The 16,570-nt window shown below is 38.6% G+C and overlaps 1 protein-coding gene across 3 annotated transcripts in view; it reads left to right on the forward strand.

Annotated features, from left to right (window-relative positions):
- Positions 1 to 16,570, forward strand: part of slit1a (slit homolog 1a (Drosophila)) — a 106,389-nt gene that overhangs the window by 61,468 nt on the left and 28,351 nt on the right. For all 3 annotated transcript variants that reach the window (XM_053618854.1, XM_053618855.1, XM_053618856.1), the window contains exons 10-15: positions 8,290 to 8,361; positions 12,111 to 12,182; positions 12,417 to 12,488; positions 12,673 to 12,816; positions 14,123 to 14,286; positions 15,182 to 15,205. In XM_053618854.1, coding sequence (XP_053474829.1) covers positions 8,290 to 8,361; positions 12,111 to 12,182; positions 12,417 to 12,488; positions 12,673 to 12,816; positions 14,123 to 14,286; positions 15,182 to 15,205 — 548 coding nt within the window. The remainder of the gene's footprint in view (positions 1 to 8,289; positions 8,362 to 12,110; positions 12,183 to 12,416; positions 12,489 to 12,672; positions 12,817 to 14,122; positions 14,287 to 15,181; positions 15,206 to 16,570) is intronic.

Raw genomic sequence — 16,570 nt, forward strand, 5'->3', positions numbered from 1 at the left:
CTCAGAATTTTTTTATATTATGTGCTGTAGATGATGAGATATTCATAGCCTTCGCAATTTTATGTTGAGGAACATTATTCTGAAATTGTTCCACAAATTGAAGACACAGTTTCTCGCAGATTGGTGAACCTCTGCCCATCTTTACTTCTGAGAGACTCTGCCTCTCTAAGATACTCTTTGTATACCCAATCATGTTACTGACCTGTTGCCAATTAACCTCCAGCTGTTTCTTTTTAGTAACACTTACTTTTCCGGCTTTTTGTCGCCCCCGTCCCAACTTTTTTGAGACATGCAGCGACCATCAAATTCAAAATTACTTTTTTATTCTTAAAATGGTAAAAACTACACTTTTTTGGTCTAAACAAACCCTTTAAAAAGAATTCTTCACATAATCTAAACCTTATATTTAATTAAAGCATTTTAAACATATCTTAAATTAATATCTAAGTCATCCAATTTAGATACTTAATAACAGTAACTCTGTACTGAATGTAGGGTTTAATAAAGGTATAATCCCCTATATCTTGTGTCGATGTCGTATCATTACAACAGGAAAAATAGCCATGTAATAATAAGGGTGTTACAGTGGTCTTTGCACAGTACTGCTTGTGTTGTATTGCTGTGTATCAGGAGGAAAGTGAATTGTGGCTAAGACCTCACACACTGATCAAGCTGTGCACATATCCATAGAACAGGGTGGCCATGTTAGCAGCTCATTCATCCAGCCACAGCCCAAGTTGCACAAAGGAAACCATCAGGCTGTTCACACTCTGAAGAGATGCTATCGATAATCTAATATGTCCTTGGCCAGCTGTCAGTATTTCCTTGGCCTCTAAACCATTCTGGAATTTTCACTTTACTGATGTAGCACTAAAAAGGGCAGAGGTGATTAACTTTGAATTTGGTTTGGTTTGACTTTGAATGTTATTATGTAGCACATCTTGTAATGATATTCAGCTTCACTGTGGACTCAGGGTCGGTGCTACCTATAGGCAGAGTAGGCAATTGCCTAGGGCCTCGGGCTTGGAGGCAGGGCCTCCATAACCATAGCATCTCTAAATGGTAATCCACCAATCAAGATGGGCAGCAAAAGACTAGGTTGTTTGTCCATTGGATATAGATGAATTGTCACTCACCTGTAGTGAAACCAATTATTATTACCATTTCAAAGTGGGTCCCACCCTCTGAATGTATGACAAGATAAGGTACGATGGATAAAATGCAAAAATGCAACTTTTCTGCCTCTGACTAACTTTAAGTCAGTGAATTATGATGGCGCCGAAACGAACACATCCTTCTGGAGTTGCTAAGCAAAAGGTTAAGCAGGCATGCATAGAAAGTGTAGCTCGTGATGCAAGTATGTGAGTTCTCTTACATGTCTTACATCATCTATTTTGGAGTCATTGTAGTGTATTCTAAAATTAAACTGGGCCTTGTTCTGTCAATCAGCGTTATTTTGGGATAGATCATTTGGCAGTTTATTCTGAGTTCAAAAGACCGTGAGTGCCGTCAACAGGTCAAGCCTGTCAGGCACTTTGAATTTGCACGTAGAATGACATTACATCGGGAGCTGACTAGCAAAATACTAAAGTAAAAGTAAAGAAGTTTGTATTCAAAGTGAAAGAGGAAACACACTAGAGCATTTTTAATGTTTCAAAAAAAAAACGGACCTCAACTTTTATTGTCATCTTTGGTGTTCCATCTCAGCATCAGCCTCTGAACCATAAACAAGCTAGTGTTGTGGCTTTTGCCTCGTTACTTGCTCGGTGCAAAATATTGCTGAATATAGCAGAATCTTTTACCTCTCCACAACCCCCCTCTATATCAGTCTGGCTTAAAGATTTCATCATCTTTTTAAAACTTGAAAAAAATCAAGTATAACATCAGAGGAAGGGGTGAATCATTTTTGGGAAAATGGCAACAATTTATTACCCACTTCAATGATGAACCCAGCCTGGAGGTGGATTGAGGGAAGGTAGATGGTAAATACTAATCATCTTACTTTAGCTTTTTTTTTTTTTTTTTTTTTTTTTGGGGGGGGGGGGGGTGTTTGTAATTGTTTTTTGTCTCCCCCTTTCTTTTGGTTTTGGCTGGGATTATTTTGTTGGGGCCAGGCATGGTGGGGGTTGTTGGATAGGGTGTTATAATATGTAAAATGCAATTTTCCAATAAAAATTCTATGGCAAAAAAAAATAAGTACCTCAACAGTCTGTATATCTTCTAAATTCTGCTTATGTTTACATTACTTCTCTAACATAATACTTCATTTTAGTTTTAAACACATAAATGCTAATTATTGAAAAATAAGCATAGAATTTTATGAAGAAATGAACTATTCTTTCAAACTAGTATTTTGTCTCTTTCACTTCCACAGTGATTTGTGTATATAGTGCATATTTAAGGTATTGCACTACAACACATAATATGACTATATCTATAGTCTTTACTGGTTCAATAGGAGGGGGAATCCTCTCCAGAAGAGTACCTCTGTAGGTGGACATGGCCATGATAGCATCATTAAAAAAGGATTTTTTTGTGTGTGTGTTTACCTTAGTTAAAGTTTAATTAATATGGAAGTATAGGTAAAGCATTCAAATATTAATACAGATGTTGTATAAATAAAAAGATTAGGAATCATATTTTTTCAAGTGCTTTTTATTTCTTCTGAAAGGTGGAGGGAGGGAGGAGGGTTTTGGGGGGCCTCCAACATAAATTTTGCCTAGGGCCTCCAAATGTCTAGACCCGGCTTTGTATGGGCTAATATAATTTAATATAATACTCATAATGTGTAAGAGCTCTCACAGAAGGCCTGAATGTGAGGAGAGCTACGAGCACAAACCATAACAGGAATTTATGTGTTTCAATGGCTTTATTACTGTGCCTATGCATTTGTTTATCGTTTTGCACAAACACACACACACACACACACACATGTGTCATTCTTTATATTTTGTAAGGAAATACCCATTTTGATGTGAACGAAAGCAATACTTCTCATTTCACCTCATTAAGGTGAGGGCACATTTCAGTTTACTTAAAAAAATAAATAAATAAAAAATTTAAAAATACATGCACAACATGGGTGTTGCTTAATAGCCCTGACCCATTTTCAGTGCCTTGGCAGTAACCTTCAGAGGAGGCCAGAACTTTCCCAGGTGGCATGAGAGCTCTGAAGAGGGTGTTCACATTTGAAGTAGCTCTGGTTCTGTACAGTCCTGGGGCCATCTTGACACAGGTGGTAATGTGATAACACACACTTTTACTTTTAAAAATTTGTACAGAATGAAGTTTTAGGACATTTATATTGCAGTATGTGAATGCTAAAAAGAACTCTGGTTTTGTCCCAAAAATCATGTGTTTAAGCTGTGTTCAGGCAAGTGTATCTACTTGTATTCCCAAACTAGTCTGTCTCCATCCTCAGGCCTTCAAAAAACTGCTCATCCGCAGCTGTCCAGTGAGTTTTCTTTCCCCAAAGACTTTGAAATGTTTTCCCTTTTCAAAATAAGTTATAAAAGTATGTCCTATGATATATGAGGTCAATAGATTACTTTCCAGCTTCAAAAACTCTAATAAAATCTTGGAAGCTTGTCAGTTTGTTCCCGTTTATGATGTACTTTTCATCAATTTAGTACAGACATCCATCCTCCCATTGTCCATGCTGAACTCTGAACTTCTTGCCCTCCCTCCAACTCATGGTTCCTCCAGGACTGCACCACCTCAACACTCTGCTACCCACTTTATTCAGCTTTCACAAGTCTCTCCTTCTCCTTCGTTATACAATAGATTTCAATTACAACAGGATGGCCATGCTAGCTCATGGCCTCGAAACAAATCACAGAAGCCCAACAGTCATTATTTTTCTGTTTCCTGGTCTGGGCCTATGTGGGAGTATGTTTGTAATGTCTATGATTACTGCAGATTGGGGGTTTCAAAGGCATGCTTTTTTTCAGCCTGACTTGTTTTTGACAGTCTGCTGTTATGCAGCAAAACTAGCCTTTACTTTTTGCCTTTTTGGGTACTTGAGCTTGGTACCAAGGGATCATTATCAAGTTTCTTATAATTTCTAACAAAGTCCCAGCTTTTTATTTTTTATTTTTAAAGGTCATATTAACAGAACTCAGTCACGTCAGGGAAAATCAGGGTGATACTTGTAGCTATGAAATTCAGAGCTGATGAATGGCATGGCATGAATTGATTGTACTCCCTTGATTATTTCATTCTCACTCATGGATTATTTTGGATGAGTGTCTTTCTTTTTGTCCCCTTTTGATTGGAGGCTCTGGGCAGCTTGTCTGTAGATAATCAATCCTATCTTTGTGGAAGCTTTGTTCTGACCCTTAATCAATTCCAATCTGCCATTGTGTAAGCTTCTTTATTTATCACCTGATCTCTACATCGTGACAGAACTTAGTCACCAAGTATTGATTTTGGGGATGGGCAGGAGGCTCATGTGCACAGTAGTTATATTTATGCCTGAGACTCCTGGTCATTAAAGCATCTTGGTAGAATGTGTCTAGTGTCTAGTAAATTAGTATGGATGCGTATTTATAAAGTCTGAAAAGGCTGAAGAACAAAATATATAATGCCTGGAAAAGAATGGTCTAAATCATGAACACCACAGGAATGTGCTTAGCTTTATCCGGTGGTCTGGAACTGCCGTCATCCGTGCAATTTAATGTGCATTTCTTTAATTCCCACTAAATGCATCTTTGAAATGGAATATCTTGCTTAATTAAAAATTATGGAAATCAGTCTTCACAGCCACCACTGTTATTCCATTAAAAATATCAATGATCTCCAATCTTCGCTGAGGGCCCAAATTGAAATGAAACCACAGTTAACTTATCTATGAGCAAAGAAGTGCCTCTGTGGTGGAAGTATTCCACAATCATGCTTATGTATGCAAGTAGAGGCAGTTTTGTCTGCACTGGTGGCATAGGTCACTTCACAGCTTTTAAAATCGCCCCTTTTAATAAGGCTTAGGGGGGATCAAGACTTATGCCTTGTGGCAGAGGTGAAATGTGTGGTCATTAAGTGAAAGCTTCTTAAGTGTGTGTGTGTTTTATATATATATATATATATATATATATATATATATATATATATATATATATATATATATATATATATATATATAACAGACCAGCAAGCACAGCCACTAATGGGACTCTCAAAACGCGAGAGAAATAAATCTTTATTGCATTCCCGGACTTTTTCCAGCACAGCTGACGCTGATTAGAGCCATCTCATTTGTAAAGATTCCACAAAGGGATCGCCACACATGCGTTTAATAACAGTTAAACAGTCTGAATTTGAGCCTTTGGCGCACTCTGACTTGTCATTATACACTGCACATAGGCATAGTCAGCCGGTGACATAAACATACACAATTAATTTAAAGAGGACATCGGTAAATCAGTACATCACCAGCCAGATGCATACATGAAACATTTTGTGTCACAATGAGACGTGTATAATAATGTGTAATCACAATATGTACATATTGCAGCAGTACATATCTGCAAGTGTGTAATGACACAAGTGCAGGTGCATCGAGCTAAAGCCGCAGAGACAGATTCTGGACGTGAGACTCAGCAAGATTGATGGCGAGAACTGATTGTGTGTGGCTTAATACTAAGTCTCCTAATAGCTGCCTGCGATGTAAAAAGAGGCCAGAACAACTTGTGGTTTCTAATGATGCCAGCAGTGTAGTGGTTTGAGGAATCTCAGATGTGAGAGATTCAATTTTGCTCGGGGTCCCTGTTTCAGTAACACTGAAACTAAACTCTGTATGTCACATGGCATTTCCTTTTTTCTCACCTTGATCAGTGCTTACCTTTTGCTTTTTCGTTTCTCTTTTAAAATGAGAGGAAGGAGGAAGAAGAACATGAACAGTTTTATAGGTGGAGTGAACAGCCATCAGATGCTCATTTGGCAAGTTTCTACAGTGAGACATTGGGATTATGAAGCTGAGGTTTAGTTCTTTTAGCCATTTAACCCTTGCTGTCACTTAATAATGCTGCTTTTGGCAATGCACAGCCCTAATGCCATTACTGTCAGCTTATAATAAGAACACACCTCTATGGATCTGTTAATGGCTTTTTTTGTATGACAGACAAAATTAAGCTCTCAAGAGTTAGCAACAAACAACACTGTAGTTGATTAAAGAAACAGAACCATATGGAGTTATACGGTGCCCTCCACTAATACTGGCACCCTTGGTCAATATAAGGAGGCTGTGAAAATTTGTCTTTATTGTTTAATCTTTTGTTTAAAAAATTCACAAAAAATACTGTGCTCTCATGGATATCAAACAATTGCAAACAAAACACAAGTTTATCAAAAAATATTTGTTAAATATAGATGAGCAACAATTATTGACACCCTTTTAGTCAATACTTTGTGCTATCTTCCTTTGCCAAGATAACAGTTCTGAGTCTTCTCCTATAATGCCTGATGAGGTTGGAGAATACATGGCAAGGGATCTGAGATCATTTCTCCATACAGAATCTCTCCAGATCCTTCAAATTTCGAGGTCCACGCTGGTGGACTCTCCTCTTCAGTTCACCCCACAGGTTTTTTATGGGTTTCAAGTCAGGGGACTGGGATGACCATGGCAGGACCTTGATTTTGTGGTCAGTAAACCATTTTTGTGTTTATTTTGATGTATGTTTTGGATCATTGTCCAGCTGGATTTGAAGCTTTCTGGCAGAGGCAGTCAGGTTTCCATTTAATATCTGTTGATATTTGATAGAGTCCATGAAACCATGTATCCTAACAAAATGTCCAGGTCCTCTGACAGAAAATCAGCCCCAAAACATTAAAGAGCCACCACCATAATTAACCGTGGGCATGAGGTACCTTTCTATCTGGCTACCTCTCTGTGTGCACCAAAACCACCTCTGGTGTTTATTGCCAAAAAGCTCTATTTTGGTTTCATCTGACCATAGAACCCGATCCCATTTGAAGTTCCCGTAGTGTCTGGCAAACTGAAGACGCTTGAGTTTGTTTTTGGATGAGAGTAGAAGCTTTTTTCTTGAAATCCTTCCAAACAACTTGTGGTGATGACTTTGGATTGTAGTTTTGGAGACTTTCTGACCCCAAGACACAACTAACTTCTGCAATTCTCCAGCTGTGATCCTTGGAGATTTTTTGGCCACTCGAACCATCGTCTTCACAGAGTGTTGAGACAATATAGACACACGTCCAATTCCAGGTTGATTCATAACATTTCCAGTTGACTGGAACTTCTTTATTATTGCCCTGATGGTGGAAATGGGCATTTTCAATACTTGTGCTATAGTCACTTCCCATTTTGTGAAACACAACAACCTTTTGCTGCACATCACAGCTATATTCCTTGGTCTTACGCATTGTTATGAATGACTAAGGGAATTTGGCCTATGTGTTACCTCACATTTACACCCTGTGAACAATTTCCTGTTCCTAGTCACCCAGGTGTATTAAAAAATAGTAACATTTTAATGGGAATATACTTCAAAGAAATTTTCCTCATATAAATTCATAGTGGTGCCAATAATTGTTGCACACATATTTATCAAAGATATATATGTGTGTGTGTGTGTGTGTGTATGTATGTATGTATGTGTGTGTATGTATGTGTGTGTATATATATATATATATATATATATATATATATATATATATATATATATATATATATATATATGGATAAATGTTTTTGTTTGATATCCATGACAGCAGATTTTGTGAATTTTTTTAACAAAAGATCAAAAGGTTAAACAATAAAGACTGTTTTTTAAAGTCGTCTTTGCTTATATTTACCAAGGGTGCCAATATTACTGGAGGGCACTGTAGATACTGGGCTATGAGACCAACAGTAACCTTAGCCTTTTGCTAACTGGCCCCACTGATTTTTATTCAGCATAAAAAGTATATCTGAAATATAGTTCAGTGAAGTTCTTTCAGATCTTGAGGTTCTTCTGGATCAAATACAATCATAAAGTGTGTGAACTGGCCCAAGCAAAGAGACCCGAGGCCAACAATGTCAGTTGAAAATGCTAATAACCTTCCCTTATTTCAAGCATTTCCATGATTGTCATTGTCACTGGCACAATAACTTGTTATTATGTAAATATGATCCAGTTGAGGCCGGGATAACAAGAAGCACCTGACCATTATGCAATCGGGCCAAGCGGCTGCATGTTAATGAGCTTTGTTGCCATGGCGTTCTTTGTTGTCTGGTTTTCTGACTTCCACCAATGCCCCTCTCTTCTTCTCTCCCTTCTTCTTTTCCTCATTCCACAGACGACTGGAACAGAACGGCATCAAGTCTGTCCCACCAGGAGCATTTTCACCGTACAAGAAGCTACGCCGAATGTGAGTTTATCGACCAAAAAGCGCTGAAAATAACATAAAAATGACAGGAAGTTAATAGTTTATCATGCTATATTAACTTGTATTTTCAAAATTGGACACAAAAGCAAGTAAGTCGGCTTCCACACAAAATAGTCTTTGACATTTGCCCATCACTGTCACTGGCGAATAAAAGGAGTGTCACTCTCTTGGCATATAATACTTCAACAGCAAACAGTAAAAATACAAATGACAGCAAGACGAGACAAGCCTAGTTTTGCTGCACAGTTGTTAACTGCACCGAATTTTTCCTGCAGATATCAGTTGTACAGGATTTCAGACGATCTTCTGGTTTAAGGAAATCCCTGATAACAAAAACAAACATCAAACATATAGAAGAAAGAAAGAAAGGAAGGAAGAAAGCTCATGAACACACAGACACCTTATAACAAACATACCTCTTGTCAGTACAACTATATAAATAAAGCACTATTGTCATTCTGGATATCACCTGTATTCTGTCAAATCCTGTCCAAGTACTAGAATTGCCTTGAAGTGCCCACAAATTGTACGCTTGAGAAGTTCAATTCTTGAGCAAAACAGTGGAACTTGAGCGGCATAATTTCCCACCACATCCATCTTCCAACCAATCCTTTGTTGGTATTTGTCCGCATTGTCCAAGATCTGATTTCTGTAAAGTGGACTCTTAAAGGGAACCCCAACTGTGAAGACATGGATTAGATTAACGCTGACATCCACTATGTAAATCTGTTATACAAAAACATTCTAGATATCATTTAAAATAAAATAAAAAAAATCCTTTCACTCATAGGCCGCCACTGCTGTTTACATTACAGTGCATTCTGGGTAGTGACTTCAAATGGTTGTAACAGTCTTGATTCTCCAGTGACCCTACAGCGATATAAACATGTTTTCTGTTTGAACCCGAGTGTAACATAAGCGAGGATGCTAAGATGGAAGACATTACTCAAAATATACATCAAAATGAAGATGATCACAGAGGTGAGGAGACAAGAGTGGGGCAATATTGATGGTGCCTGTGAAGCAACTGCATGTCTATGCAAACCGAGAGTGTTTGTTGTTCAAGGCAAGCATATGGATTAAACTATTGTTTTAGGATAAATCGTATTCTAATATCAATAATTTTAGGGATTATCAGCCATCTCGCCGTCATATACTTTATCTTGTTAAAATTCCGTCGGCCAGCACGCTGTTGCCATGTGATGAGCAAATCTATGGTATCTGCACGGCTTCTGTGTGTATGAAGGCACTCATATCATTGGAAAGCTAAGATTCTTGTGATTCGATTGATATAAACCATTTCCAGATACAATCACAACAGCAGCTACAATCAACGTCTCTTGTCCCACCATCTTGTTACACTGGCAAAGGTCTAAACAATCCAATTATATAAAAATATTTAGTCCACCTTTCAAAAGAGACCAAAACCATGCACATACGCCAAATGTTTCAAGAACAACTTTAATTTTACTTTGGGTATCCCTTGGCTAGGCGTTTTAGGCTAATTTTACAGGAGCTTAACATTATGTGAATATACAGAAAAACACACTAACAATATGCTTATTGGTTTGATTATATTTACAGATATCCCCTGTATCACAGCACAGAAGAACTAGAAAATTGCAGCCAAAAGCAGCACAGTGTGGCATTCTTTTCCTGCTGCCTGGGCTAGTAGCTACTTATTTTTTTTTTAATGGTGCTATTTTGGAGTCTGGTTCAGAGTGCTCAAGTGCAACCATTTTACGTCATCGAATCAGAGTGCATTGCGCATGTAAAGTAATGATGGCCTCCTTAGGTTAAAATATGTATTAAACATTAAGGATTTTTAAGTAATGAAAGTATTTCATGTATTTCTAACAACGTATTTTAGTAGGAGAGGGCAATTGTTGCGTATTAAGGCCTAAAGTCTTCATAGTCAAGGTTCCTTTTAAGTAGTAAGAGCCCTATCACTAGTAGTCAGCCCTTTCACAGCCTTCGGGAATAATCGTAGCTCATGAGACATTTGTCGGATTATGGGTGGGAAAAAAAATTATGGATAAACCAAGTTTCTTAACACCCTTGAGTTTATTGATAAATTTCTACCATAGGTTCTATTTCACCACCTACTGTACAGAAGGCCCAATCACTCCTATGCTTGCACAGCTCAACAATAATGAGTCATTCAATCAATCAGTCTACAGGGGGACATGACTCTTCTAGCCCAATTTGTCAGTCTGAAAAACAGAACATATGGCATTAGGTGGAGTTTTGCATATTTATGAAACATTTTCTCCAATTACTGTAAACAAGTTACAACAGTTCATGCTTAACTCATTGTAACGTGTGCCCAGAGGGATTACCGTCCATGGGAGGACAAGCATCCCAGATGGAAGACTTTAGACTCGATGGCCTGAATGACCTGAAGCAGCAGCCACATCCACAAAAACGTTGGCTTTTGCCTAGTTTTGGCCTTCAAATAGCAGCCGTGGGAAGAAGGAGAATTTCTTTTTTCTATTTCAGAGGACGCTCTCTTGTCCTTCAGTGATGCATTGGCCCAGTAACCAAACAAGTCATGGCACTGCTTAATCTGTGTAAAAATAACACTCACACATTTCCCTCTCTTTATCCTGTCTGCTTTTTCAACTGTCTTACTTGCCATCATAACTTTTCACCAGGCTAGAAGAGTCCAAGTAATCCACTAATGGAAGGGTGGTGAAGAAAAAGTTTGTTCCTCAACATTCCTGTTGATACAAACCACAACCCAGTTTTAGAATTGTCTGCTGACTTCATGCACATCACAGTTATGGTCATCTTGTTGCTTTGTTACTTGTAGAAACTTATTTCAATCTCGGATTTAGACCACGTCTGGCTAAAACGACTAGCTGGGGGGTGATTGGCAAGATCAAGGACATATTATTCACCACAATGTGCAGGAAATCAGTCTTCAGACTTCTTCCTGCAGACCAACTCAGACTTCAGACTTCTTCCTGCAGACAAACTCCCAATGTACATCAGATCATATCAATTTAAGTGTCTGGGAGGAACCACAGTACATCATCTAAGTGAAAAGCACATATTTGGCTGAAGGACTCAATACTACATGTCTGTATTTGATTTAAACACATTCACCTGACTTGTTTTGGGGTTGTTACCTAAATGTACATTGAAAGGACAGCCTCTTCCCTTATACACTATTTCACAACACAGATTGACAGAGTTGAAGCATTGTACATGCTTTCTTCCCTTCTGAGACATTATTTTAGGCAGTTAGAAAATACTCAGCAGCCCTGTCTCGTCTAGGAAGCTCAGAGCTCAAAGAATGCTCGCTGTGGTTTTGACAGAGGGCCACGAACCTGTGGAGTTTGTTAAACTGTGTTCCAGTATGAGGGAAAAGCCCTGCCCCTTTGTAATATCCCACCTCATCACTCCACCATTGGGCATACAGGCCAAGCCAGCCAGAAACCATGCCCTGGGCAACTGCATCCTCAGCCAACCCATGCACAGCTCTCTGTGGGCAGCCACGTAAATGGGTGCAGACTTGGTGCCCAAAAAATGCTTCTTGACTGTCAGCAGATGACTGATCAGATTGAGTGGAGACAGTCATGGGTGACTGATGTTCCAGTGGTTCTAGGAAATTGGGGCTCAGGGTCAAAGCTCTTGTCCAAGTCTGTCACTCTTTCTTTGTTATTACTTACTTTCTCATTCTCTGCAATACTTTTTGTCTCATTATCCTATTTTTCCCCTGTTCACAGAGACCTCAGCAACAACCAGATCTCTGAGATTGCTCCTGATGCCTTCCAAGGCCTGCGTTCCCTCAACTCTTTGTAAGTGTGCTGCTTGTCAAAATGTTTGTGTTGAATTTAACCAAAGACCCTGAATCATGTGGTGCCTAGATCAGCTTTTTGAGAGTAAACATTTGAACTCATCAAGAGCCTCTCCAAGCATCCCAGCCTGACAGCTTAAAACAGTTACACTTGCTTGAAATATCAGTACCATATGTATCAGTCTGTTCGATTTAGACTTCCATTACTACAAATACTGCTTTCTCTGACCTACAGGGTGCTGTATGGGAATAAGATCACAGAGTTACCCAAAGGAGTGTTTGACGGACTCTACGCTCTACAGCTGCTGTAAGTTTGACAAAACCTTGGAGTCCTTATATAAATACCATAAACCTGGTTGAGGTGATAACCAGAGAATAGCCTGCAATCTACATCAATTTTGCTCAAATCAGAATTTTACAAGTATAAATGTGTCTTGTTTGACTTGCTCTCATCAGTCTATTTTTCTCTGTGCTTCCTCTCCTCTCCCCAGACTACTGAATGCCAATAAGATACACTGTGTCCGTGCTAATGCATTCCAAGACTTGCAGAATCTTTCGCTGCTGTCTCTCTATGACAATAAGATCCAGACACTGGCCAAGGGCACCTTTGCCTCGCTGCGTGCCATTCAGACACTGTAAGTGCCTCCCTAAGTTCGTTCTAGAAATGAATTCATCAGATGATAGAATGAAGAATGGGTTCTTCATTCTATCATCTGATGAATTCATTTCTAGGCATCAGAAAGCACAAACATTTCTGTCTCTTGGCCATACTACCTCCCACAATTAAAGGCATACAATATTTTTGCCCAACTATCTCAAGTGCCCTTTTCTCATAATTCTGCTCAGCTGCCACCTTAATAGATGTAGTGACACATTTTGCTTACACCTGTAATCTTATCTCATAATACAGCAGTGGTGTAAGGATGTAAAGAGCGTATCATACATCATTCATGCTGGTAATTTTATCTTAGGAGGACTTCAGAAAATAGTCTGTATTCCTCCTGGGTTCCCGAACAGCTCCATAAACCATAGAATATGAAAATCAATACCCTCCAGCCCAAAACTTTGAGATAATCACAAAGTCTGACATGTTCCTTGTCTTTTTTAGTGGCTACACTTCTACAATACTGCTAGCTGAGCAATCAGTTGAAGAAGTGTTGCAACCAAGCTGCACACAAATCCAGACATGGCATGCAAGACCAAGACATTTTTTTCTTAATGTTTTCTTGTCTCCTTCCCAACATGTGTCTCTAAAGTCAGTAAAGCATACTGGGTGACATTTAGAAAGAAAAGCCAAAATGGTTGTTATATTTAGACTGAATTGTGAGGAACCACTATAAGATAACCTCCCCCGTTGTCCACTGCCTGCATTGTTCTAGATTTAGACACTGAGCTCGTATGACCACAGCTATGGTTGCCGCATGTCTAGCACTCCAGCACTCCCAGCTACTGTGTACCCTCTCATTCAACTCTTGGACAGCATGCAGGGAACAAAAAAAGGTTTAACAGTTACTGGAACAGTGTTATCAGATTACATTAAAACTGAAACTAGTCCCTAGTCATTGATAGACATGTTGAGAGTTAACTGGCCATAGGAAATAGAGATATTGGATAGTTTAATGGTTGCAGACAATTATTGAAAACCTTTGCTGCTGTTGTATCCAAACCAAGCCAGTAATTATTAAATACAACTTTAATATAGAAAGACCACTGTGAATAAAGTAACACCATTTTACCATGAAAGCACTTCAGTACAATATCATTGGTTATTACCCCTAGCCTTTTCATATGGCCCAGTTAACATTCATTAGGTTTAAGAGAAAAATATAGCTCTTGTATTGATTGCTTTTAAATATTGCATAAAGATCTATAAAGTGTTGTAAAGTCAGTGTGTTTGAATGCTAATGTTTTTTTTTTTCTTTTTTCACTTGGCCACTACAGTCACCTGGCCCAGAACCCATTTATTTGTGACTGTAACCTCAAATGGCTAGCCGACTATCTCCGTGCTAACCCGATCGAGACGAGTGGTGCACGATGCGCTAGCCCACGCCGCCTTGCTAACAAGCGCATTGGCCAGATCAAAAGCAAGAAGTTCCGCTGTTCTGGTGAGCCATTGCTTTCTTTTATTCATTTCTGCCAGTCATGCAGCTTGTTATGTACTTTTCTACCATCTTCCTGTTCACTTTATCATGCATTCCATGAGAGTGCTGTCACTGCTAAACTAAAACAAAGTACTAAGCTAAGTCTAACTAATCAGTGCACTCTTTGTCAGCGAAGAAAATTAAACTTAGTGGAGGAAGTTGTGGATGGGAATCTACACAAAGGAGATTTTCTCTTCCAGTAGTTCCTGGTCTTATTTGCACATTAACAGAAAGTGATTCTGGTTTCAGACATTGATTTTCTCAAGCACTGAATTTGAGGCATTGAGTTTCTCACCAACGTACACACCCAAACCTACGCGTAAACACAAGTTCCTGCTGCCTTCCTTTTGGCCTTAGCATCTTGGAAACACGTGAGTGTCAGAGCTTAGCAGCCTGGCACATATTTCCCTAGTGGTTTTTCTAACAACTGTCTAATCCTGTCTGAATGGGCCCATCCCTGTAAACGCGGTCTCAGAGTGGAACAGCTGCCAAACATGCTCTTATTTAGGGACCTGACATCTTCAGACCTGCCCTTGCTATTCACAGAAGACTGAAGATTACACAATTAGCTTCTCTTGGATTTACTTAGTTGACGTTTGATGTCATTAATTTCTTAACTAGTGTTAATGCAAACCACAGCATAAAGCTTGTTAGTAGGTGAAAGCAGTAATGATTTTTATTTTTTATTTTTTGTATCAAGTAATCCTATTCTAATCCTATTCTGATTGGTAAAACATAAAAACAAAAGAAAATGACAAGTTGAATTAAAAATCCTGCACCCGCCTTTGCCAGGGTCCAATTCATCCATTTAACTGTACTTTACTGATGTCATTGCTTTCTCCTTCTGTCTCCATCACAGCCAAAGAGCAGTACTCCATTCCAGGTGAGTGGGCTCTAACATTGCCTTCTCTTCTCTTTCGCTTTTTTCATTCTCTTTCTCACCTTCTGTCTTTCATTTTCTTCTGCATCACATTACTTTGTATACATTCATTTAGTAATGAACGGAACCTATACATTTTTCTCAGAAAAGAAACATCTTTTTTTTCTTTCTTTTTTCTTCCTTTTTTTTTTTTTTTTTAATTTTTTTTTTTTAACTAGAGATTCATATCTGGATATGTTTCCGGATCCTGTCACCAGAACATATTCCATGAAAATAATTTTATGTGGAGCATTCATGCAAATAAAAAGGAAAAGCTGGCTTTGGCAGAAGGCTTTAATGGAAATTTAAGATGTGGAAAGATCAAAGAGATACTTGATTCATACGTTATCTATCTTCTTCAGAAAATACTAAAAATACTGAAAGAAGTCCAACCCTGTACTGAAGAACATTCTTTTATTAAATGAAGAATTATGTCCTAAGACAAAGCACCTGAGGCTTCATACTGCTGAACCAACAGCCATAAAATTTGTAAACTGATCTCAACTCCCTAGTTTGCTCCCTCTTTCCCTTTCCCTTTCTCTGACTCTTTGCCACCCCAAAAGTTCTAAAAGTTAAACAGCCCCAGGAAAACTGAAATTATGTGTTGTAGATGCTTGTCTCTATGAGTCACTTGAAATCTCCTGCAAACATGCAGTCGAAATTGGAGCTCAAAACACCAGTGATGAACACAGGAATTTGCCACCCATCTTCATTACAGCTGTAAAAATAATAATAATGAAAAAAAAAATCAAAGAGCTTTGCCAACTTTATTGTTTCCTGTTTAACTCGTATATCATTATCCTACCAGGAAATGCTGTTTCCACCAGTCACAACCAAAACAGTCACTAATGCAGGTCATTAGTGTGTCTCAGCTTCCTGATTCTGAGCAAGGTCTCAGAGTGAAGTCTTTGAAGGGAAGTTTAAAGTAAAGTGTGACAGAGCACTCTCTCCTCATCTGAACATGGTTGGTACAGACAAACAGAGCTAATCATTTTATACACTAAATGTCAAACAGACAGTTTTGGAGTCCACAAATTAGGACCTGGATGTTATTTACTGCTGTTCTGTTCCCAAGTATTATTCACTTATCTTTAATTTGTTCCAGATCCGTACTGTTCGATGTTAAAAAATGTCTTTGAACAGAATTCCTGTTCAGGATTTCGGTTAAATAACAAATTAGCGTTTAAATTTTCATCAGATGGATTTGTCTGTGGTGATTGAGAATGGGCTTTTTCTCCCACACGCTGTAGCCAGGAGCACTTCGGCTCGTTAACAGCTACCCACAGCCACAGCAAGAGCAACAATAGTGCACCATCCAACCAAAGCCCA

This window comes from Ictalurus furcatus, chromosome 29 (assembly GCF_023375685.1).
Source record: "Ictalurus furcatus strain D&B chromosome 29, Billie_1.0, whole genome shotgun sequence".
Classification (NCBI taxonomy): domain Eukaryota; kingdom Metazoa; phylum Chordata; class Actinopteri; order Siluriformes; family Ictaluridae; genus Ictalurus; species Ictalurus furcatus.